Source organism: Protopterus annectens, chromosome 3.part1 (genome assembly GCF_019279795.1).
Source record: "Protopterus annectens isolate FY-2018-M chromosome 3.part1, PAN1.0, whole genome shotgun sequence".
Taxonomy (NCBI): domain Eukaryota; kingdom Metazoa; phylum Chordata; order Ceratodontiformes; family Protopteridae; genus Protopterus; species Protopterus annectens.
In genome coordinates this window covers 1,267,763,703-1,267,787,897 of record NC_056732.1, presented here as the reverse complement: position 1 = coordinate 1,267,787,897, position 24,195 = coordinate 1,267,763,703, and the positions used below count along the sequence as shown (strand labels likewise).

The window sequence follows — 24,195 nt, the reverse complement described above, 5'->3', positions numbered from 1 at the left end:
CCCCAACAAAACCAAGACGTTATCCTCCAAAAAAGGAAGCCAATCTGGTGGTCGCCTGCCATAAACAAACTCTACAACAGAAGGAAGAAGCTGTTGCAAGAAAGAGTAAAATCCCCTGAAACTGAGATCCTTCATAAAATCCTCCAAAGCTAGTTACAAAAATAAAATCGCCACTGATTCTAAAGACAATCACAAAGCATTCTACAGCTATGTCAAGAATCTCAATGGTGACACTCAGATCTGCTCTGAGCTACAGCACAGTGGCACTAGATATACAGAACCAACTGATATTGCCAACATCCTGGCAGATAGGTTCAGTGCAGACTTCACCCCCTTTCACCCCCCCAAAGGGCCTATCACTATACTGGGAGAATGCAAAGCCCCTATAATCATGGCTGCACAAGTAATGACTGCACTCTCCAAAGCCAAGAACACAGCATCCATGGGACCTGACAACATCCCAGGCTGCATTTTGCACGAACTACAGAACGAACTGGCACCCCACCTAAGTACCATGTTCAATAATAGCCTCACTTTAGGCTTTGTGCCTACTGAATGGCGCACAGCAACTGTTATCCCACTCCACAAAGGGGGCACCACCACAGACCCCAGAAACTACCGCCCCATTAGCCTGATGAGCCTGGTCTGCAAGACCATGGAATGTATCATCTTGGAGCTTATAAACAAGGACATAGGTAACCTCCAAACTCTGGACCCCACTCAGTTTGGGTTTTCAAAAGGTAGGTCATGTCTTCTAAACCTGACTGAATTCTTTGAAACAGTCACCAGAGTTGTGGACAAGGGTAAGGTGGTGCACACAGCCTATCTTGACCTCACCAAGGCTTTCGTCACCATCCCCCACTCTGGAATTATAGATAAACTCACTAGACTGGGCATAAATCCCTATGTCACAAGATGGGTGGCCAACTGGCTCACTGACAGAACCCACACAGTGAAAGTAGCCGACTCCAAATCCAACTTCAGACCAGTGACAAGTGGAGTACCACAGGGCTCAGTCCTGGGTCCTCTCCTGTTTAGCATCTACTTCACAGAAGTCCAGGCTAATACAGCTGGTCTCTGGCTAATGAAATTCGCAGACTGCAAACTAGGAGCCATAATAGATTTGCCCAAGGGTGTGGACATTCTACAAAGAGGCCTCACTGAGACTGATGGTTGGTGTAAAAGTCATGGCCTCAAGCTCTGTGCCAAGAAGTGCATTGTCATCCCCTTTGGGAAAAACGCAGTACCCATGAACTACCACATTGGTGGTAGCCTACTAAACACCAAACGTGTGATAAGAGACCTTGGGGCACAGGTGGACAACAGTCTCTGCTTTGATATTCACATTGCCACAGTAGTCAGGAAATCCTTCTACGTGGCACACCTCATCACAAAGGGGTTCACCTCCAGAAAAAGAGAGGTCATCGTTCCTCTCTACTCATCCCTCATCTGACCCATTATAGAGTACAATGCCCCGTTTGGCATGTACCTTGCAAGACATCTTCAACAACTAGAAAGGCCACAGAAATACCTCACTAAGAGGATTACCGGCCTCAAACAGATGCCATATGCAGACCGTCTCAAAAAACTTCAGCTCTACTTCATCACTTATCGCATACTCAGAGGCGACCTCTGCCTAACATACAAAGGCCATGTCGAACCCAAATATGTTGGACATGCTCCACTTAAAGAAACCCCAATCCCTCCAAGCTACACGCTCCAGGGACCTAAACCTTGCCACCACAATAAACAGGACATGCTGGAGGAATAGATTCCTGTCCCAGAGACTTCCCATACTCTGGAACAGACTACCCATTCATAGGTTAATAGGGTCATACTAGGCTATCTGCCCTAGGGTATTTATAAGCCTAGCCAGAGTGTGTTTGGCTTTCGCCACCCATTTTAAATTAATTTTGCTATGCCCTTTTTCGAGGTTAGTATACTGTGCCTCTGTCTAACAGTGACACAGAAGTGATACCCGGGGTAAACCTACGATCTCCCATCCACTCATCAAGATTCCTCTTGAAGAGAGTCAATGAGGGACTCTGCCTAACCTGGACTGGGATTTTATTCCAGAGTGAAGGAGCCTCTGGGTTATGAATCTGTCCCTCCAGCATGTCCTATTTATTTCAGTGCTGAGGTTCAAGTCTCTTGAGCGCGTAGCTCGATGGGATTTGGATTTTCTGAGGTGCAGCATGTCCATTAATTCCGGGTTGGACATGGCTTTATACGTCAGGCACAGATCACCTCTGAGCAGGCGGTATGCCACTGAGTACAGCTGGAGTTTCTTTAACCGGGCAGCATATGGCATCTGTTTGAGCCCTTTGATCCTCTTGGTGAGGTACTTTTGGGCTCTTTCCAGTTGCTGCAGGTGTCTGGTAAGGTACATCCCAAAAGGGGCATTGTACTCAATAATGGGCCTGATGAGGGATGAGTAAAGAGGCACGATGACCTCCCCTGATCTAGATGTGAATCCCTTCATGATTAGGTGGGCTATATAAAATGTTCTTCTAACCACTTTGGCCACGTGGTTGTCAAATGAGAGATTGCTATCAACTTGGGTCCCCAGGTCCCTAATTACTTCTTCTGTACTTAATGGATTACCACCTATGTGGTAATTTGTGGACACTTTGTTTTTGCCAAAGGGGATGACTATACACTTTTTGGCATTTAGCTTGAGGCCATGGCTCTGGCACCAGTTGTCTGTTTCTATGAGGCCCTTTTGGAGGATGCTTGTGTCGGCTGGAAGAGTCAATTATCGCGCCCAGTTTGCAGTCATCTGCGAACTTGGTCAGCCACAGTCCATCCATGTTGGCCTGTACCTCCGAGAAATATATACCAAACAAGAGAGGTTCCAGGACTGAGCCTTGTGGGACGCTACTTGTAGCTGGTTTGGAGTCTGACATGGCTCCAGCAATTCTAACCATGTGGGTTCTGTCCTTGAGCCAGTTTGCAACCCATCTAGTGACATAGGGGGTTATATTTAAGCTGGTGAGCTTATCTATAATGCCCGCATGGGGTATTGTATCGAAGGCTTTTGCGAGGTCCAGGTAGGCTGTGTGGACCACCTTCCCCTCGTCAATGGCCTTGGTGACTGTTTCAAAGAAATCGACCAGGTTTAAGAGGCAGGATCTGCCCTTAACAAAGCCGAACTGGGTAGGATCCAGTGTCTGTAGGTCCCCAATATCTTTATTTATGAGGTCCATGATGATCCTTTCCATAGCTTTGCAGACCAAGCTAGTCAGGCTTATGGGGCGATAGTTTCCAGGATCCGTTGAGGCACCACCTTTGTGGAGAGGGACCACTGTTGCTGTACACTCTTTGGGTACATATCCTGTAGTAAGGCTGAGATTGAACAGTAGTTTTATGTTTGGGTTTAGCTCTTCTTGGAGTTCCTGTAGAACGCAGGCCGGGACACCGTCTGGTCCCATTGATGCTGTGTTTTTTGCTTTGGAGAGGGCGGCTCTTACCTGAGCATCTGAGATGTCAGGGGGGCAGCACTCTGCTGGGATAGATATTTGCCCTTTTGGTGGGAGGGAGTTTGTGCTGAACCTGTCAGCTAGGATGTTGGCAATGTCTGTGGGTTCAGTGCATTTTTTGTCATTTTGGACTAATTCTGAGCATATCTGGGAATTCCCACCCAGGTTCCTAACATAACTGAAGAAAGCCTTGTGATTATCCTTAGTGTCCTGTGCAATTTTTCTCTCGAAGCTGGCCTTAGACAATTTTATGAGTGCCCATAGGTTTTTGCTAATACTGATCAGAGATGCCTTCCCTTTTTGGGATTTTGCTCTATCATGTAGTAGCATCCTCCTTCTATTGTATAGTTTGTTTATGGCTGGGGTCCACCAGACAGGACGTCTGGCTTTGGAGGATTGGGTCTTGGTTTTATTTGGGATTGCATGATCCATGCATTCCTGAAGGTGTTCATAGAATGCTTTTATAAAGAATTCTGCGGTCTGGGCCATATTTTCCACAGGCCTGGGGGCTTTGAAGGATTCAACCTCGGTTTTGAGGAGTGTGAAATTTGCTTTAGAGAAGTTTTTCACTGTGGTTTTCTGGGCAGGGGGTGGGGTCGGGATGTGAATATCCAGTGAGATTAGTTTATGGTCTGATCTTACCAGTGAGGGATACACTTCTGGTCAGGAGCATAGAGTCCCCATGTTGGTGATGATCAGGTCCAGTATGTTTTCCCCTCTTGTGGGAGTGGTAACAAGTTGTTCCATAGCATTTGAGTTTATAAATTCTAGGAACCTTTGGGCTAGGGTGTTGGAGCTAGAGTAATGCTCCCAGTCTATGTTTGGGTAGTTGAAGTCGCCCAATATAATGGTGTTTGGAGAGACCTTCATATTTTCCAGTGTTCTCATGAAGGCGAGTGGGGTTCCTGGGTTAGGGAGGGTGGTCTGTAGCAGGCTATAAACTGGAAGGCAGTTTTACCCACTGTTAGTTGCACATGGATAGTCTCTGATGCTTGTGCTGTGCCACCAACCTGGAGGTGTGGGTATCTTTGAATATTGATACTCCCCCTCCTTTTGTGGTTCAGTCCAAGTTTTGGGTCCAAAAAGCATGGTATGAGGTATAACCTGGTAGTGCTGGGGTGCTCTCGGAGCCTTGAACCAGGTTTCTGTTACTGCACAGATATCGATGTTCTCCATGCTAAGGAGAGTTTCAGTGTGTGCATCTTGAGGTTTAGACTTCTGGCGTTGAGTAGCATTACTCTTAGTTTCTTATCCTTTGTGATACCTATGGAGGTGGGTTTGTCTTTTGAGCCTTGCCTAAAAAGGCACTATGGGGGTAGCAAGAGCCTTTGCCAATATCTGAAAGCCCAGGGTTGACAGGTGCAAGCCGTCCCTAGCGAAGCAATCGTGGCTTGTCAAGCATGTCATCCCAGGCTGACAGGCATTGATCCCCTTTGAATGACACCAATACTTAAGCCAATTGTTGAAATTGATCATCTTGTCTTCATATTGTGGCATCATTCTTGGTGAGGGTAAGATGCTACTCAAGGTCAGGGTCATACCGGCCTGGGCTACATGCTCAGAGAGCTCCTCTATGTCTCTTTTCATGTAGTCCAGGGAGGTACGTCTCAGGTCATTCACACCAGCATGGACAATGACTGAGTCATATTTGTACTTGCCTTGGAGTGACCTGAGTGCTTGTGTAATGTTGCGGATCCTAGCGCCCGACAGGCAGCTCACCGTGACCTTCTCCTTGTTCAGCCTGGTGAGCGGGACGTCAGTGTGCCTGACGATATAGAGTCACCTATTACAAGTGTGTCAGGTGTGTTGTTTAGCCTTAAGGGCTGTGACTGTTCGGCACACTGGCTTTGTGAGCTATGTGTTGCACGTGTTTTGTTTTGGGGTAGCGGTTGCTTGGGTGTCTGCTTTGGAGGTCTCTGCTGCTTAGGCAGATTTTTATTTAGAGCCTCCGAGTATGTTTTTGTGTGTTTATGTGTTTGGTTTGCTGTCGTGGTATGTCTGTGTGAGAATGGAATTGTAGTGAGTGTGGTTTCCTTCTCCTCCTGACTGGTTACGCCAGTACTGAGTTGTGAGAGCTTAGCCTCCAGTTTGGCTATATGGTTGCATCTCTCACATGTGTTGGAATTTGTTGGGAGGAGTTGTAACATTGCCTCAAGATTCCCAGATTCACCAGCTGGACCGGAGAGGAGATTGACAACTGACCTTTGGACATGCTAGAATAGTATTGGGAATTCCTTTATAATTGAAAAAAGGGCCAATGGGGAACAAGGTACTCAAGGGGAGTTTGTGAGGGTGTAGTGCTTTTAATTTTTTAGTGCTGACTTAGTGAGCAAGTGCCAGATAACTTAAATGCAATGTGTTACAGGTAACTTAAATGCAAAAACAACAAACAGTAACTTTCTTTCAAGTGAAACAAGGAAATAAGTACAGTAAGCAATGCAGATATCACTAGGGATCCACAGAAGCACTGAAAAGCCGCGTTTTAGGTGAAATTAGCGTTTCAGGGAAATAACAAGCAAACAAAGAACAAGCATTCAAACCATACCTCTCAACCTGGAAACATCAAAAATCTGGACAAGGCCCATGAAAAATAGGTACAAATCTGTACGCTGATTAACATCTAATTTGTATATATAATTATGTAGCCCCACCCACTCCAATGGAATTGTGGGATACCAACTTTCGAACGCAAATCGAAGAACAGACAACCAAAACATGGCACCAGACCAGAGTCCCCCTGCAGCCATTCCAGTGTCCTGTTACCTGGCTATTTTGCCCCATTTACCATAAACACTAATGTATGCATACTGCTTTACTTCTACAATGATTTGAATTTTATTTTTACATTTTACAGCACAACAATGCAGAAACACTAAAAGACATCATCTGGTAAACAAAACAATACTGTCTCACAATGAAAATAGGCTTGACATTAAACTTTGCCCTTGAAACTCACATTCATTGAAACAGCATTGAAATCCACACCACATCCAAAGAAAATGCATCTGGCCAGTGGTGGATAAAGATTACCTTTGGGCTGTTTTCAAATCATTGGCCCCTTGCACACAAAACAAGATAACATGCATGTGTTCTTTTCTTTATAGACCTTCCTGACTTTATTAAATTATATTCTTTGTATAATACAACATACATGTTAGAGCGCATTTTAAATTTATTGTTTGAACATTTTACCAGTAATCTGTACTGTAGGCAATGAAACAAAACTCATGAACCAATAATGACAAAACTGCCCAATTCAGAACTTTTCCATCATAAAAGTCTGCTTCCACACCCACACTATCTTGCACAGCATTTCGCACTTATTTTCAATTTCATTTTTTTTTTTGGGGGGGGACAACAGGTCAAAAGCCAGGGACACATTTTAAACATTGCTTGTATAATTTTGTAAAGTTGCTAGAATAAAATGTTGTGCTACCATCATGCATTTCACTTGCAGGTTTTGAACCCAGGACTCTATGCACTACATTCAGAACAACATACCACTATCCCACATCAGCAGCTGCCTGAAAAATAGGAAGACTGAAACTTAATAGCCATCATTTAGTGAATTCATTTCTCACTTCTCAACATAGCTCTTAACCTCAACACAAAAAACATGGACAAACAACAAAGCCAATAATGGGGGAAATGGAATACAAATTCAGTTCTCACTTCTCACTCACCGTATCTCTGAACTGTTAGCTCACTTCTTATCATAGCTCTAAACTCTTAGCACAAAAAAAAAAGTGTTCTTACTTCTCATCATAGCTCTCAAGTCTCAAGTGTAATGGGATGATTATGGCATATGGCCCCCAACCTCTGTTGCAGTCCAGCCTGGTACATCTCACTTGCTCTTTGACCATGCTTCCTCTTTGGACCTTGCCGCCTCCCAAAGTCATCCTCAGCCTCCACCAGGGATCATCACAGGAAATGCTGATGTCATCACCCTAACCCCAGTATAGGCATGCCCATTCTTCTGTGCCACTCCGTCAGTTTCCCAAGCCTCTAATCAAATGCAGGTCACCTGAGGCATAGTCAGCGTTTTATCCCTGTATGCTACCAGAGCAGGCAGTAATGATCCATTGTTGGCAGCAGACTGTGGGGACTTACTACTCCCTGTACATTTAAAAGTTATAGTTAACAGAGAGAGCTGTAGATCCAGAAAACAAATTGTTATAAGGAGTTATGGAGAGGGGCTTGACAGAGGCATTCAGGAGGGAAAGGGGCAGATGGGGAAAGGAAAATAAGAATGTGGAGGTAAATAGTAATTAAAATGTTAAGAGCACTTAAAAAGTGTGCTATGCAGGCTCATCCTCTCCCTTCTCTCAAAATAATGTAATGCAATGCAATTGACTGGTCAACTAGGGCAAATTGCTTGGTTATGTTTGATTAAAATAATACTAAATATAAAAAGAGGTAGCTTTCAGCTTTATATATTTTTCTACCCCTGTGAACATGTTTTGTATGCTTGTTAAAGATAAAGATCAGAAGTAAATGCAGGCTAGTTTTGCAAGTGTTCAACAGATGATAAAACAAGTTAAAAAGTCACAAAAATGACATATGGCATAGAGCAAGGGGCTGTCATTTCTGGGATATACATTATATAGTGATAATTAGAGAGCAGTCTCTAGAGGTGGTAGAGAAACAATTTGTGTGGAAGACAAAATTAATATACACCAAATTCCCTTTGCAATTTAGAGATAAATACATTCAGCTGTTAGTAAAACTTAAAACCTAAATGTCTGCTCATTTTATGCATTTACAAAGCTGCTTGAGGCAGTTTCATTTCACTACCATAACTCAGTCAGAAATGGTGGTGGCTAGGGATAGTAGGCTCTTTTTACCCTGTACTAAAGGTACAGGGTTTGAGCCTGAATACCTCTAACCACCAAGTGTATTATATGGGGGCATTTTCACACACACACACACACACACACACACACACACACACACACACAAAATCTCTCTCACCTACATTTCAGGCTCGCGCTGAATCCCCCAGCCTGCTACTGCCATTAATCCATTTGTCCCCGACGTTGTGCTGCCAAGCCTGCCATTAATCTCTCGCATTCCCGCCATATCCCCAGCCACTAGTCTCGCATAACCGCCACTGCCATATCCCTGGCCACTTTGTGCTGCCATTAGTCTCGCATCCCGCCGATAACTTAACCTCCAGCAGAAAATGATGATGCGAGCTCCTTGAGCTCAATTAAGACTGGCTGGTAGCCTGACGGTACTGACGTCATTGCGCACGTGATGATGTCAGCTCCGACAGCATGAAAATTTTAAAAAAAGAAAAGAAAAATAAATCGGAAATGAAGGGGTGCCACTTGGGAATCGTGACACCCCTTCATTTGGACCCCAAAACTCTGTAAAAACCGAGTAATTCGGAACGGTTGGGAGGTCTGATACAAACAAAGCTAGATTCAGGAGGCCTGGATCTAATCTATGCTACAGCAAACAAGGTGTACCAATTTCATAGGTTCATAGGTTCATACTAGGCTATCTGCCCTGGGGCAATTATAAGCCTAGCCCGATTCTGTATGGCTTACGCCACCCCTTGATTTGAGTATACTGTGCCCTTTTTAAGGTTTAGTTTACTGTGCCTCTGTGTAAGAAACAGTTCAAATATACAGGCACTATAAGCCTTTAACGAGAAATTCCCAGCTCAGAAGGGCAGACTCCAGCCTCTCCTCCCACAAGAGTGCAGACCACGAACCTTCTTAATGTAAAATAACTGGCCTGAAGCCCAAGTGCTTAAACCAGAACTAATACACTTTTAGAATAACAGACACTGAGCCCTCAATCAGCAGTTCCCAACTTAGAAGGATGTAAGCTACCTGTCCTGCCACCACAGTGCAGGCCACAAACCTTCCTAATGTAAAACAACTGGTCTGAAGCCCAAGTGCTTAATCCAAAGACTTAGAATGATAGCTACACTTTAATCAAGTTACTACCAAGCAGTAATAAATACAATTGAATACTTTAAAGAATGCCTGGATTAGTGCTCAAGTTATACAAACAAAGCTAGATTCAGCAGGCCTGGATCTAGTCTATGCTACAGCAAACAAGGTGTACCAATTTCAGTAAGAAGCAGTTAAAATATGCAGGCACTATAAGCCTTTAACCAGAAATTCCCAGCTCAGAAGGGCAGAGTCCAGCCTCTCCTCCCACAAGAGTGCAGACCACGAACCCTCTTAATGTAAAATAACTGGCTTGAAGCCCAAGTGCTTAATCCAGAATTAATACACTTTTAGAATAACAGACACTGAGCCCTCAATCAGCAGTTCCCAACTTAGAAGGATGTAAGCTACCTGTACTGCCACTACAGTGCAGACCACACACCTTCTTAATGTAAAACAACTGGTCTGAAGCCCAAGTGCTTAAACTAAATTGCTTAGAATGAGTTACACCAAGCAGTAATAAATACAATTGAGTACTTTTAAGATGACGCAAAAGCAAAATAAAGTAGGAAGAAACACAAATACAGTAAGAGCAGATACATTTTTTTTTTTTAAGTGGAAAGAGAGAAAGGAGTAGCATAAACTAAGCTGATTTGCCTTCTCAAATGTTCTCCGTGTACTGGTTAGAATGAGGTAATGACACTAGACTGGGAGGAGGGTCCCAGATCAAATTTACACTAGGGGCGGGCAACTGCAAAGCCACCAACTATAAAAACACTATACCAAGAGGGAGGGAGGGTGAGAAACAAACTGCAGAAATGTTTCTCACAGCTGAAAAGCAGCAGTGAGCCTTTAAATGAAAGTTTTAAACAGCTAAAGGAGCCTCTAGAAAAAAGTTTAACTGCAACAAGTTATTAGAAACAAACAACCCAACAGATGCTAAATTAAAGTGGACAATTTCCAGTTAATACCTCACACACAGTGAAACTAGCTAGAAAAATACACAATACACAAATTGCTATAAATAACAAAGAAATAAAGAACAGAATAAACAAAAAACAGGATACTTAATGTTATATATTATAGCTCCGAGTTTCCTCAGTGTCCTTCCTTCGATCAAGCTCAGTGTGAAATGGCAGAACACTCACAAATGAACTTCTTAGGTAACAGAAAGTTGAAACCTGAGACAGTTTTTAAGAAAGAAATCTCAAAAGAACCAATGAGGTGCTTAGTCTAAGCTGTAGTCCAGGTGACCTCAGTCAGCCATTGACCTCAAACAATTCTCTCTCACTGAAATGCCTAATGGCTTTGGCTAAACCAAGATGTCCCGGAATATGTTCTCAGACACACAGCCTCCACAAACACTAGGCCCAAATACAAGCCTGAATATGGAAATGCTACAGATATCCCCACTACTTAGAACAAACTGCAGAAATGTTTCTCACAGCTGAAAAGCAGCAGTGAGCCTTTAAATGAAAGTTTTAAACAGCTAAAGGAGCCTCTAGAAAAAAGAGTTTAACTGCAACAAGTTTTTAGAAACAAATAACCCAACAGATGCTTAATAAAAGTGGACAATTTCCAGTTAATACCTCACACACAGTGAAACTAGCTAGAAAAATACACAGTACACAAAGTGCTATAAATAACAAAGAAATAAAGAACAAAATAAACAAAAACAGGATACTTAATGTTATATATTATAGGTCCGAGTTTCCTCAGTGTCCTTCCTTCGATCAAGCTCAGTGTGAAATGGCAGAACACTCACAAATGAACTTCTTAGGTAACAGAAAGTTGAAACCTGAGACAGTTTTTAAGAAAGAAATCTCAAAAGAACCAATGAGGTGCTTAGTCTAAGCTGTAGTCCAGGTGACCTCAGTCAGCCAATGACCTCAAACAATTCTCTCTCACTGAAATGCCTGATGGCTTTGGCTAAACCAAGATGTCCCTGAATATGTGCTCAGACACACAGCCTACACAAACACTAGGCCCAAATACAAGCCTGAGTATGGAAATGCTACAAATATCCCCACTACTTAGAACAAACTGCAGAAATGTTTCTCACAGCTGAAAAGCAGCAGTGAGCCTTTAAATGAAAGTTTTAAACAGCTAAAGGAGCCTCTAGAAAAAAGAGTTTAACTGCAACAAGTTTTTAGACATAAACAACCCAACAGATGCTTAATAAAAGTGGACAATTTCCAGTTAATACCTCACACACAGTGAAACTAGCTAGAAAAATACACAGTACACAAAGTGTTATAAATAACAAAGAAATAAAGAACAAAATAAACAAAAAAACAGGATACTTAATGTTATATATTATAGCTCCGAGTTTCCTCAGTGTCCTTCCTTATGTCAAGCAAAGCTCCTCATTAGTCCTCTTTAAGAAAAATCTCGACAATTGGATGGGAAATAGGAAATTCACCCTGGGGATCACTTCTGTGGCATTGCTAGACAGGGGCACAGGAAAATACCTTTCTTGGGTGGTGAAAGCAAGGGAACGTTTTTGTCTAGGCTTATATAGGCCCCAGGGCCACTAGCCAAGTACCTACCTATGAACCTATAGTACTTTTGAAGTCTGTCAAAACAGCATTCAGTTTAGTCATTTAAAAGAAACCTGGATTTATTGCAGTCTTTCATCTTTCTAATAGAAGATAAACTTTCTTGCATTCTCCCTCATCTGTCAAAGAGACTTTTTGTGCATTCCAGAGGTGATTATCATTACCACAGCACTGAGCTTTCTGGTTCATTCGCACAGGCAATATCACAAGGAATTACTGCATTTTGTATAGAGGTATTTTGTTCTTATTCATACAGTAAGTGGGACAGGTACTCATTAAACTGCCACATTGCCTTTTCATAACTGTTGCAGTACCTACACAGAGAATATGACATGTATTTCAGTCCACTGCAGTGCTTCGTTACTTCTCTTTCAACAACTTGGCTTGCATTCCCTAAAGAGTTATGTCATTTGTTTTCCTAGGAAAATTCCATTGATGTAATTGGAGTAGGAACACACCTAGTGACTTGTCCATTGCAGTCCTCTCTGGGATACGTCTGTAAGGTAAGAGACCCCTGCTACATGTATATTTGACAAAGATCATATGTAAGAAACTGTGAAAGATGAGTGAATGCTGCTTTATGAGCATAGTAAAGTGCTGAATGATTGTTTTTAAATATTTGTACTGGGTTTACACCTTAGTTTTAATATCACAGTAAAAATCTGTTTTCATAAACTCTAAGTCTTTTCATCATTGGTACCAGAACTCTGTTGCCACAGATCTTTCCTGAATGAAATCATAAGCACCTTGCTATATCAGTAATTATGATCTGTACATGTATTATATCAACTCTTCAGTGCTGCATAATGCCATGTGTTCTATGAACAAGTCAGCAGCCAGTGTCAGCTCCTGTGGAATCAGAGGTTTTTCTGTTGTTTTGTGTGTGTGTGTGTGTGTGTGTGTGTGTGTGTGTGTGTGTGTGTGTGTGTGTGTGTACATGTATGTACGTAAATATGAATATATATATATATATATATATATATATATATATATATATATATATATATATATATGTACACACACACACACACACACACACACACACACTATAAATGACAGCTATACACATAACTCAGGTTACATGCACTAGCAGTAATATAGTATTATATTATGTTTGGTTGAAACAAGCTTTGTCAAGTCATGTTTGCTCAGAAATTATAATATTTCGTAACGTTAGGAGCCTTAACCTGAAAATGCACTCACTGGTGGTTCTCCTCACACTGGAAGATGCCTGTGTCTGTGCAGTCATGGAAAATTGGTTCAAGGCTGCAGAGAGCATCCCTGCCTTACCAGGCTATACCTCATTCCATACATTCTGACCCCAAAAATGAGGCTGGGAAGACTAAGGGTGGTGAAGTCTCTATTTTCATTAAAGACAAGAACACCTCCAGACTGGCATGATGCACTAGAACTACTCTAAGTGCAACTGACAACTGGCAAGACACCCATCCAAGTTATAGCCAGCAATAGAGCCCCCCTCTGTGACTCAGGACACCCACTCATTGTACTGGGACTTACTTGACTCCATCAAGGTAGCCCCTAATACCCTGATCCTTGGTGACTTCAACTACGTCACCATAGATTGGGTGAACTATTCCTTCTCTAATGCACTCATCTAAAGATTCCTTGACTTCATCAATTCTACTGCACTAGACCAACTTGTCTCATCCCCACAAGGGAGATAATATTCTAGACTTGGTTCTCACCAACATGGGTGACCACTGCACCACCCCCATAGTAAGTTCTTCCCTGTTCAGATCAGACCATTGGTCTGTCTCATTTAAAGTTTCTATCCTGTCCACTCCCTCCCACCCCAGCCGTAACCAGGCTAAAAAACTTCTCAAAAGCTGACTACAACCTTCTAAGGGAGGGTATCAGTAGCTTCACATGCAGACAACTATGCTGAGCAGTATACCAGTGCAGTATACAAGCACCTGTGCAACTGCATGGACTCAGCCATACCCAACAGAACTAAAACCTGCCCTCAAGGAAACACAAACCTATCTGGTGGACATCCTCTATCAACAGGCTTTACAACAAAAGGAAGAAACTGTTGTCCAGGGGTAAAAAGGAACACATTTCCAATTGGAAAAACTTCCTCCTTAGCCTCAACAAGCAAATTAGATCACTAGTGAAAACCTCCAAAGGCAATTATGAATCAGAACTAGCCTCCGAAACAAAGGGTAACCACAATGGCTTTTTTAGTTATGTCAGGCACCTCCATGGCAAAGCCCAGGTTTCTTCCAAATTAGTTCTTAACAGTACCATTTACACTGATCCTGTTGACTTAGCCAGATAGGTTCAGTGCAAATTTCACCCCACCTGTCCCCCCCCCCCCCGGCCCATTCGACATCCCGATAATCATCCCACACTTCAAATCTCCATAGGTCAAGTGTTAACGGCCCTATCCAAGGCAAAGAACACAGCTTCCATGGTACCTGATACTATCTCAGCCTGTATTCTGCACCATCTCCAGCTAGAACTAGACTCACCATTGAGCACTGTATTCAGTCATAGCCTAAGTACAGGCTTCATTCCAGCAGAGTGGGGAGCTGCCATTGTCATCCCCTTGCACAAAGGATGTGCCACTACTGACCCTGGAAACTATTGCCCTATGAGCTTGATACGTCTGCTCTGTAGGACAAGTAGTAGTAATACAAGGACATAGGCAGTCTCCAAGCACTTGACCTCAAACAGTTTGGATTCAAGGGCAGATCTTGCCTGTTGAACCTGGTTGACTTTTTTAAGACTGTCACCAAGGACCTGGATGAGGAAAAGTCAGTATATACAGCTTACCTTGACTTGGTCACAGCCTTTGACACAATCCCCCACTCGGGCATCATTATAAAGCTAACACAACTTGGCATAAATCCCTGTCTCATCAGGTGGGTGGCCAACTGGCTCACCGATAGGGCCCACAAGGTCAAAATAGGTGCCTCCATCTCTGTCCTGGGACCCCTACTGTTTGGCATCTACTTCTCAGAGGTCCAGCAAAGACAAAAGGCCTCTGGCTGACCAAGTATGCAGACGACTGTAAGTTGGGTGTTGTCATTGACTCCCCAAATAATGTTAACATTCTACAAGAGGATCTCACAGCAACAAATGACTGGTTCCAAAGTCATGGCCTTACGTTAAATGCAAAAAATGTATTATCATACCATTCAGCAAAAACACAGCTTCTACTGTTTACCATGTCAACAGCAACTCCCTAAGCATGCAACCTGTGGAAGACATCTGGGTACACAGGTTGACAATAATTTCACATTCGACCATCATGTAGCAGCAGTGGTCAGAAAAGCCTTTTTCTTGGTTCTTCTCATAAGTAAAGGGATTGCATCCAGAAAAAAGGAGGTTATTACCTCTCTGTACTCCTCCATCATTAGGTCAGTAATTGAGTACAATGCCCTCTTTGGTATGTACCTCTCCAAACACCTGCAGAAAAACCTCACAAAGAGAATCCATGGCCTCCAACACCTGTCCTATGTGGACAGGCTCAAATCACTATCACTGTACTCGGTATCATACAGATTGCTCAGAGGTGATCTGTGTCTCACCTGCAAGGCAATCTCACACCCTGCCGTACTAGAGATGCTCCATATCCATAAGTCTAACTCCTCATGCATTACCCAATCAAAAGGCCTAAATCTAATATGCAACATTAACAAAACCTGCTGGAGAGACAGGTTTGTCTCCCAGAGGCTGCCCCGTCTGTGGAATAGACTCCCCATTCACATCAAACAAAGTACCAGACCAGTTGTCTGTGCCCACCTCAAGTATTTGTTCCTAGGTTACTGTTATTTTCACTGTTTGATTATGATGTCTGGTAGCACTACAGTAAGCTACCTATCACTGAATATGCAGATGATTTTGCAACACTGTGTTCAGACAACAGAATGCCCAATCAGCCAACAAGCTACAAAAAAACTTTATTCAACTAGAATCTTAGCTATGCACCAACTGTCTAATATGTTAACAACTCTGAAACTAAGGCTATGCTGCTTCATAACAAGAAATGTAACAATCCTACTTCCATATCCCTACAAATGAATTGCAGTACTAACAGTCCAGGATTCCATGTACATGTCTTCAAGTTCCCTACAAATGAATTGCAGTACTAACAGTCCAGGATTCCAAGTACATGTCTTCAAGTTCCCTACAAATGAATTGCAGTACTAACAGTCCAGGATTCCAAATGAATTGCAGTACTAACAGTCCAGGATTCCAAGTACATGTCTTCAAGTTCCCTACAAATGAATTGCAGTACTAACAGTCCAGGATTCCAAGTACATGTCTTCAAGTTAGTGGCTTTCTGTTTGATAATAAACCAACCTACACAGACAGTTATTAGCAGCAATAAAAAATCCCATAGCAAATGAAATATAATCCACCAGCTAAATGATTTACCTCATTCTCCAAGAAGCCATGGCAAGGGGTACCTGATTCTCTTTTTCCTGACTTATGGCAGCTGTGCCTCTATTATTTTAACTTATTATTTTTATTCCAACTTCTGGCATTAGCAGTTTATCAATTCTGTGCAATCAGGAAGGATTACTGGATCAAAATGATGTTGACAATGTTTCTTTTTTGCAACAACTGATTTTGGATGGACCGCTTTACAGTTCTTCTCAATTAGAAATGTTTCATAGGTTTATAGGTGTTTACTAGGATAACAACCACAAGGGCCTTTTTAAGCCTAGCCATGCATCCCAAATCTCTGACAAGTTCTGATACCCTTGATAAGTGTAAGCATGGGCCTGGGTGATGAACCATTTACAGGTTACCTGTTTGTATTAGAGACATAGCTGCCAAACCTGGGACGCATTTCCGGTTTCCCATCCAATTGTCCAAGTTGCACTTGATTTGGGTTAGGGAGGAACTATGCTACACATGGATGTGTAGCCTGTTCCATAGACGGGGTAGTCTCTAGGATACATACTTATCTCTCCAGCATGTCCTAGTTATATCACAGGCAAGGTTTACATCTTTAGAATGGGTAATTCTGCTACTGTTTGTTTTGTGGATATGCAGGAGGTCCATCAGAGTGGGGTCTAACAATGGCCTGTATGCCAGGCATAGATCTCCCCCAAAAGCCTGTAAGAGACATAATACAGGGATAGGGCCTTGAGGCGGTCTGCATGGGACATATTACTTATGCCCTGTATTCTTTTAGTGAGGAACCTCTGTGGATATTCCAGTAGCTGGATGTGCCTGGTTAGGTACATACCAAAGAGGACATTGTATTCAACGAAAGATCTGATGAAATGCCAAATACAGTGAAACAATGACTTCCTTGGACTTAGATGCCATACCTTTGTTTGTAAGTTGCGCAACATAGAATGATTTCCTCACCACTGTAGACACTTGATGATCGAAGGCTAGATTACTTTCTATGTATGTCCCTAAGTTCCCGACTACTGTGTCAGCTCTAAGGGGTGTGTTGTCAATATGATAGTTACCAGGGATGGATGACTTCCCAAAGGATACTGTTATGCATTTCTTGGCATTTAGTTTTAGTCCATGGCTCTGACACCAGTTATTTGTCTGTGTCAGCCTCTCCTGGAGAACATATGTGTCAGTGTGAGATTCCATGGCAGCTCCTAATTTGCAATCATCTGCAGATTTAGTCAGCTAGAGACCACTGACATTGGCCCTTGACTTCTGAGAAGTAAATGCCAAAAAGGAGTGGTCCAAGGACTGATCCCTGAGGGACTCCACTTGTGACTGGCCTCTTTGTAGAGGTGAACTCCCCAATTCTAACTTCCTGGCTCCTGTCTGTGAGCCAGTTGGCTATCCACTGGGTGACATACGGGTTTGTACCTAACATCTTGAGTTTGTCAACAATGCCCGAGTGGGGTGTTGTGTCAGATGCCTTGGCCAGGTCAAGGTAGGCAGTGTGAATGATTTTGCCCTCATCCATTGCTTTGGTGACCTTCCCAAAGAAGTACACCAGGTTGTGTAGGCATGATCTGCCCTTGACTAAAACCAAAGTGGGTTGGGTCCAGTGTCTGGAGGTTTACAATATTTCTGTTGATCATCTGTATTATAATTCTTTACATGGCTTTACATAAAAGACTAGTGAGACTTATGGGTCTGTAGTTTCTAGGGTCTGTAGATGGCCCACCTTTGTGCAAAGAGATGACTGTTGCCTTTCTCCATTCATGAGGCACGAAGCCTGTATGGAGGCTGCAGTTAAATTCCAGGGGCCCTGATATGTCATGTTTCATGCTATTTAGAATTGATCCTGGGATATTGTCTGGGCACGTTGATGCAGTGTTCTTGGTCTTAGAGAGAGCATCAAGGACCCGTTCTCCAGTAATAGTAGAGGGAGTTATATTTGATGATATTTCCTGAGGGAAGGTTGGGGGGAGGATTAAAGTTGGAGCTGAATTTATCAGCCAGGAGGTTTGGTATATCTTCTGGCTCAGTATAGATGGCTCCATTTACAGTGAGCTCTGCACACAATTTTGAGGTTGCGGACATAGCTAAAGAATGCGTTGTTGTTGTCCTTGGCCTGGGAGGCCAAACTTACCTCAAATGTGGTTTTGGTAGACCTTATTTGTCGTCTAAGTTAGTTGTTTAGTTTGAGGAGAGTGCTTTTATCCTTCTTGTTGCTGCACCTCCTAATTATTGACAATGGTTCTTTTTTGCAACAACTGATTTTGGATGGAACACTTTGCAGTTTTTCTCAATTACTGTGGAACCCTACTACTGCACATGTACAGTGTGCATCTGGCAATGATTACGCCAGGGTGGTAAGGGCAACAGCCCATCATAAGTATGCTGATTCTAAGATTGGGTCGTCACTTAGTGAGAATGTTTCATTTGGAAGTTCAGATTCTGGAGATTCAGATACTTTTGATGGACTGCTTAGTAAATTTCAAGACAAAATGTGTAAGTACAAGGCATTGATGATTGATAACAGTTTTCTCAAGGGGTGTATAACAGGTAACCGGGTACCATGAGGTCTTAGGTTTTTAAATATGTGACTAAAGGAAGTGTTTACAGAGAATCAATAGACATTTTTAACAATTGTGGGATTGAGTTGATGAAAGCAAATGTAAAGAACTATTGATAACAACTGCAGGAAATACAAAATACTCTGAATAGTGTGTTAGTAGGTTATCATCACAGTTTGCAACTATGCATTCATGTCAAACTTTTGTTTTTAACTCATTCATTCTGTAAAAGCTTAGAATGCCTTAAGACCAATTGTGCTTCTTGAGCTACATTCCAGTTCATATTTCTGAATTCATACTTGAAACATATGTTCATAATACTTGGACCATAATAGACACAGAAAATGTATAGATTTGAAAATTGTTCATCACACAAAGTTCATCACAATGGTATAAGTGTTGACACTGAATCTGTAAATTGTGATTCTCTAACTGGCAATAACTACAAATGTTATATATATGTTTGCATATTTCATGAAATAAGTGACAGCATTTAGATAACTATATTCTGTTCATGCCTACTTTCTATGGATGAATTGTTTGCTAAGATATTAGTTTCAAAATGAGCCCACAGCCACCAGCATTGTGCCATGTAATCTTACTGAGATATTCACAAGAATATGAAAATACAGTTCTCATAGTATTTTTTTTAATTTGTATTCTTATTTATACTTTGTTGACCAGATTAGTTCCACTAGGTTTGAATCATCTTTTCAGGGGAAATCCAAGGTGTTGTTGATACTATTTAGGGCAAATTCAGCCAGGGCATTTGGGAACTTCCCCTACAATCAGTTACAATCTGTACTCAGGGAAATGCTAGCTGTGAGTAAGTACACAATCTCATTCCTTGCACAGTGGCATCTGGGAGGACAGTATGAGAGATGGAGGATTCAGCGAAGGGAGTGGAAGTGAATTCCAGTTCAAAGGAAGATGTTACAGTAAAGATATGGAACTACTGTTTCAGCAGCAGTTTTTTGTTAAAACAGAGGAGTTGAGCAGAGAGGAGTGTATAGTTACAACCCTCCATTTGGAGGGGTTGCAGGATGATTTATTGAAAGATTTAATTAATCAAAGTGAGCCAAAGAATGAAATGTCATGGGTGGATAATATTGACAAAATATAGGAGGAGGATACAAAAATAAGGTTAGAAGAAGCTAGTGTAAAAATGAAGAGAACATAAGTGGAACCAGTGGTGATGACACAAGATGGGCAGAAGGAAAAGAAAAAAGAGAACATGCCAAAAAGAAAGTTTGTGGTAAGGTTGCAAAGTAAAAAGAGCCAGGAATTAAACATAAACGAGGTACGAGACAATTTAATACTACCCATGGAAGTGAAAACACGAGGTAAGAGCTTTTATTTTGATTAAGAAAGAGAAATTCTGTGACATTTATTTTGAAACTGTACAATGTATGGAATAATTTCTATGTGAATATGAAAAAAGACAGAATAATAATACATGACAATTGGTGAAAATTTCACTCCCATATCCCCTCCTAACTTCCTAACTTGCAACAAACGCTTGCACAAAATCCCCTCCACCTTACATATATGAAGAATAGGTCCTCAAAGCCCTGTCCAAGGCAAAGAACAGAGCCTCTATGGGACTAGATGACATCCCAGGCTGTCTTCTAAACAGGTTAAAACATGAGCTAGCATCACCACTAAGTACCCTTTTCAATCATAGTCTACCCACAAGCTTTGCTCCTGCAGAATGGAGAACAGCTACAGTTATTCCCCTCCACAAAGGTTGCCTAGCAACAGACCCAGGGAATTACAGACCCATAAACCTGACAAGCTTAATTTCTAAGGCCATGGAACATATCATTATGGACCTCATAAATAAAGTCATAGGTGACCTCCAAACCTACCCAATTCAGCTTTGTGAAGGGCAGATCCTGCCTGTTAAATCTGGTGGATTTCTTTGAAAGTGTGACCAAGGCCATTGATGAGGACATATCTGTGCACACAGCATAATGCGAGTTGGCAAAGGCTTTCGACACAATCCTACATTCAGGCACTTAGCAAACTGAATGTAAACTCCTTTATTGTAAGATGGGTTGCCAACTGGCTCACAAACTGGACACACACTGTCAAAGTGGGTGACTCCACATCAACTAGCAGACCTGTTACCAGTGGGGTGTCACAGGGGTCAGTGCTGGGCCCCCTACTGTTTGGTATATACTTCTCAGAAGTTCAGGTCAAAACTAAAGGGTTGTGGCTGATCAAGTTTGCAGACAATTGCAAACTAGGTACAATCATTGAATCCCCAGATGATGTCAGTGTGCTCCAGGAGGGTCTCACACAGGCCAACGACTGGTGTATTAGTCACAGTCTCAAACTGAATGCAAAGAAATACATCAGCATTCCCTTCGGCACAAACAATGTCCTTTCATGCTATCAAATCAACACCAATACCCTAAGCACCCCTGAAGTGGTAAGGGACCTAGGATCACAGGTTGACCACAACCTTAACTTCGACCACCACATGTCTACTGTTGTAAGGAAAGCTTTCCACATAGCTCACTTGATTAGTAAAGGCATCATCTTAAGAGGAAAAGAGGTTATAACCCCCTATACTCTGCACTTATCTGGCCCATAATTGAGTATAACACCTCATTAAGTATGTACCATACTAAGCATCTACAGCAGTTAGAGAGACCTCAGAGGTTTCTAACTAAGAAGATTAAGAGCCTCCAGCATGTGCCTTGCATGGACCAACTAAAGTCACTGTCACTATAATCCATATTATATATACTTCTTAGAGGAGACTTATGCCTGGCCTACAGAGCAACCCAAGACCCAAATCTAATGAACTTACTGCATATCTGTAAATCAAATGGGTCTAGAGCTACCCATTCCAGAGACTTAAATATGGCCTGTGACTTAAATAGGACTTGCTGGAGGGACAGATTTATCTCCCAGCAACTGCCACATCTTTGGAGCAGGCTACCAATATATGTGAAACAGAGCACATTTATGACACTGTTCAAGAGGAACCTGGATGAGTGGATGGGGCACTGTAAATTCTTACTAGGGATAGTGCCTGCAACCATCTTGGACATGGGCAGTCATCATTAAGTGCAATTGTGGGTATTCATAGGTTCATACTAGGCTAACTGCCCTTGCAAGCCATTTTAAGCCTAGCCAATTGTCCCCTGTGAGATTCAAACCCTGTACCTTGTGTTTGTAAGGCAAACACCTTAACCATTAGGCCACCATCCCAACCCCGTATTGTATTGTATTAACATTCTAAAATGTTATTGTTTATAGTATTGATTAGTACTTCTATGGTATTACATTGGGTTGAAACGGCTAGGCTTAAAATGACTTGTGAGTCAATAGCTTAGTAATCTCCTATGATCCTATGTAATGAATATGTAATTAAAGCATTGTTTCAACAGACTAAAAAGAAAATCCATGTGAAGTTTCAAACAGAGGTCGAAAGAGAGACTTTAAAAGAACATTTAAAAATGTTTATAAATTATTTACAGTAATGGTTTGTGGACTGGGGATGTGATTGTAATGCCATCTTAAAAATGGAAATGGAACAAAACCATGCAAATTCCAAGTGTTGCAAATGTTGAAGGCAACAAAGGTATTATATAACATTGGAGCAATCAAAAACATATTTTTTTGTGGAAAGAAAAATATTTAATTAGTAACTGTGACAAAAATAAATATTACATATGTGGTAAAATAGGACATTAAGCAAAGAAATGTGAAATTGAATAAACTGAATATTATAAATGTAAAAAAATGAACATAAAGGAGAATGAACAAAGTGTTGTAAGTCAGAGCAATGATAAAGAACAATGTGAAAATGAAGAGTTAGAAACAGATGAAGTTTTAGTAGAAAAAAGGGAGATAGTTAAAAAAAGTTGAAGAACAAGAATTAGGATAGAATCAGAAACCACTATGAAAAAGATATAAGTTGGAAAGTAGTAAGAGGGGAAAATTCCATTGGTAAAAGAGTAAAAAATAGAAGAAAAAGAAGAAAGGAAATGGGTAACATATATACAGTTAAAGAAAGCATTATAAGAGGAATATGATATTCTTTAAATTAATGAACAGAGAAAGGAATAATTTAAGGATTTTTTTCAATTAATGTTAACAGTATAAAGAATATAACAAGAAGGATAAGCATTTTAGAATGTTGCAACAATTGTGATGTTGATATTACTATTTTAGAAGATGTAAGATTTCTGACATATGAAAAAGACTGCTAATACAAAACATGTAAGATGGAAATAATATGAAACACAGGGAATGAAAAGTGTTCAAGAATAGCAAAATTATACAGAATAGTAAAGATTTTAGATATTTAGTAAAAATGGGAAAGTTGTCAATTATATATTTCAGATAACAAGAAAAAGTTTATAGAATCATAGCTATTTGTGTTTATGTGACATGTAAAGAAAGAGAGAATTTATTTCAAAAGATGTTAGATTATGTTATTGTAAACATGCATATTATAATTACAAGGGATTTTAACTGTGATTTAAGGGGAATAAAAAGAAAAGAGGAAGGGAAGTAAAAAATTATTGAAGTAATGAAATGTGGAAAACTGGTTATATAGAACAAAAAAACATGGCCATCTTGAAGGGGTGCTTTAAACACTGACATTGAATTATTTATACTTTTAGAAGATATATATATAATGGAAGAAGAAACTATTATAGCAGGCAATATGAATGGAAATATATCATAATAAAGAATACATAAAAATAGGAAAGGCTACAAAAAGAATACACGAAAAGTATTGGAATGAAAAAGGAAGTAATTCAACTATAGAAGGATCATATTACTGTGAAAGTGTTTTACAATTGTTGGTCTGAATGGTGGATCATGTTTAAAAGAAAATATAAGAATAATTATTTTCATTGGCAAAAAAGTAAGAAAGAAAGAAAAACAGGAATATGCTGAAACATATAGAGTTGTGTTGGAGAAGTTAGAGAATAATAGAGAATATTATGAAGGAGAGAAAGAAATGTACAACAGAAATCAAGATAAAAATCAAAGAACTGTTATATAAACAAAGATATCTTTTACAGGAAAAAAGGAAGAGTTATCACCATGTTTAAGTAAGATAATGAAGGAGGATAGTAGTGTGATGAGAGAATTAAAAGACAGCTTAAAGAAAAATCAACAAATTATGAAAACTGTTATACATTATGTGGGAGAAATATTTAGTAAGAAAAAAGTGTAAGGATATGGGAATTAAATGATTTTCTGATTGAATTAACAGAGAATGTGAAAAGGAGATTACATTACATGAACTAGAAAAAAGTTTTTAAACAGT

At 41.0% G+C, this 24,195-nt stretch overlaps 1 protein-coding gene across 1 annotated transcript in view; it reads left to right on the top strand.

Annotated features, from left to right (window-relative positions):
* The window catches only part of NAPRT (nicotinate phosphoribosyltransferase), a 1,644,161-nt gene that overhangs the window by 1,306,523 nt on the left and 313,443 nt on the right, over positions 1–24,195 (top strand). Inside the window, exon 9 of the mRNA XM_044067330.1 lies at positions 12,363–12,443. Within this exon, the coding sequence (XP_043923265.1) occupies positions 12,363–12,443 (81 nt within the window). The remainder of the gene's footprint in view (positions 1–12,362; positions 12,444–24,195) is intronic.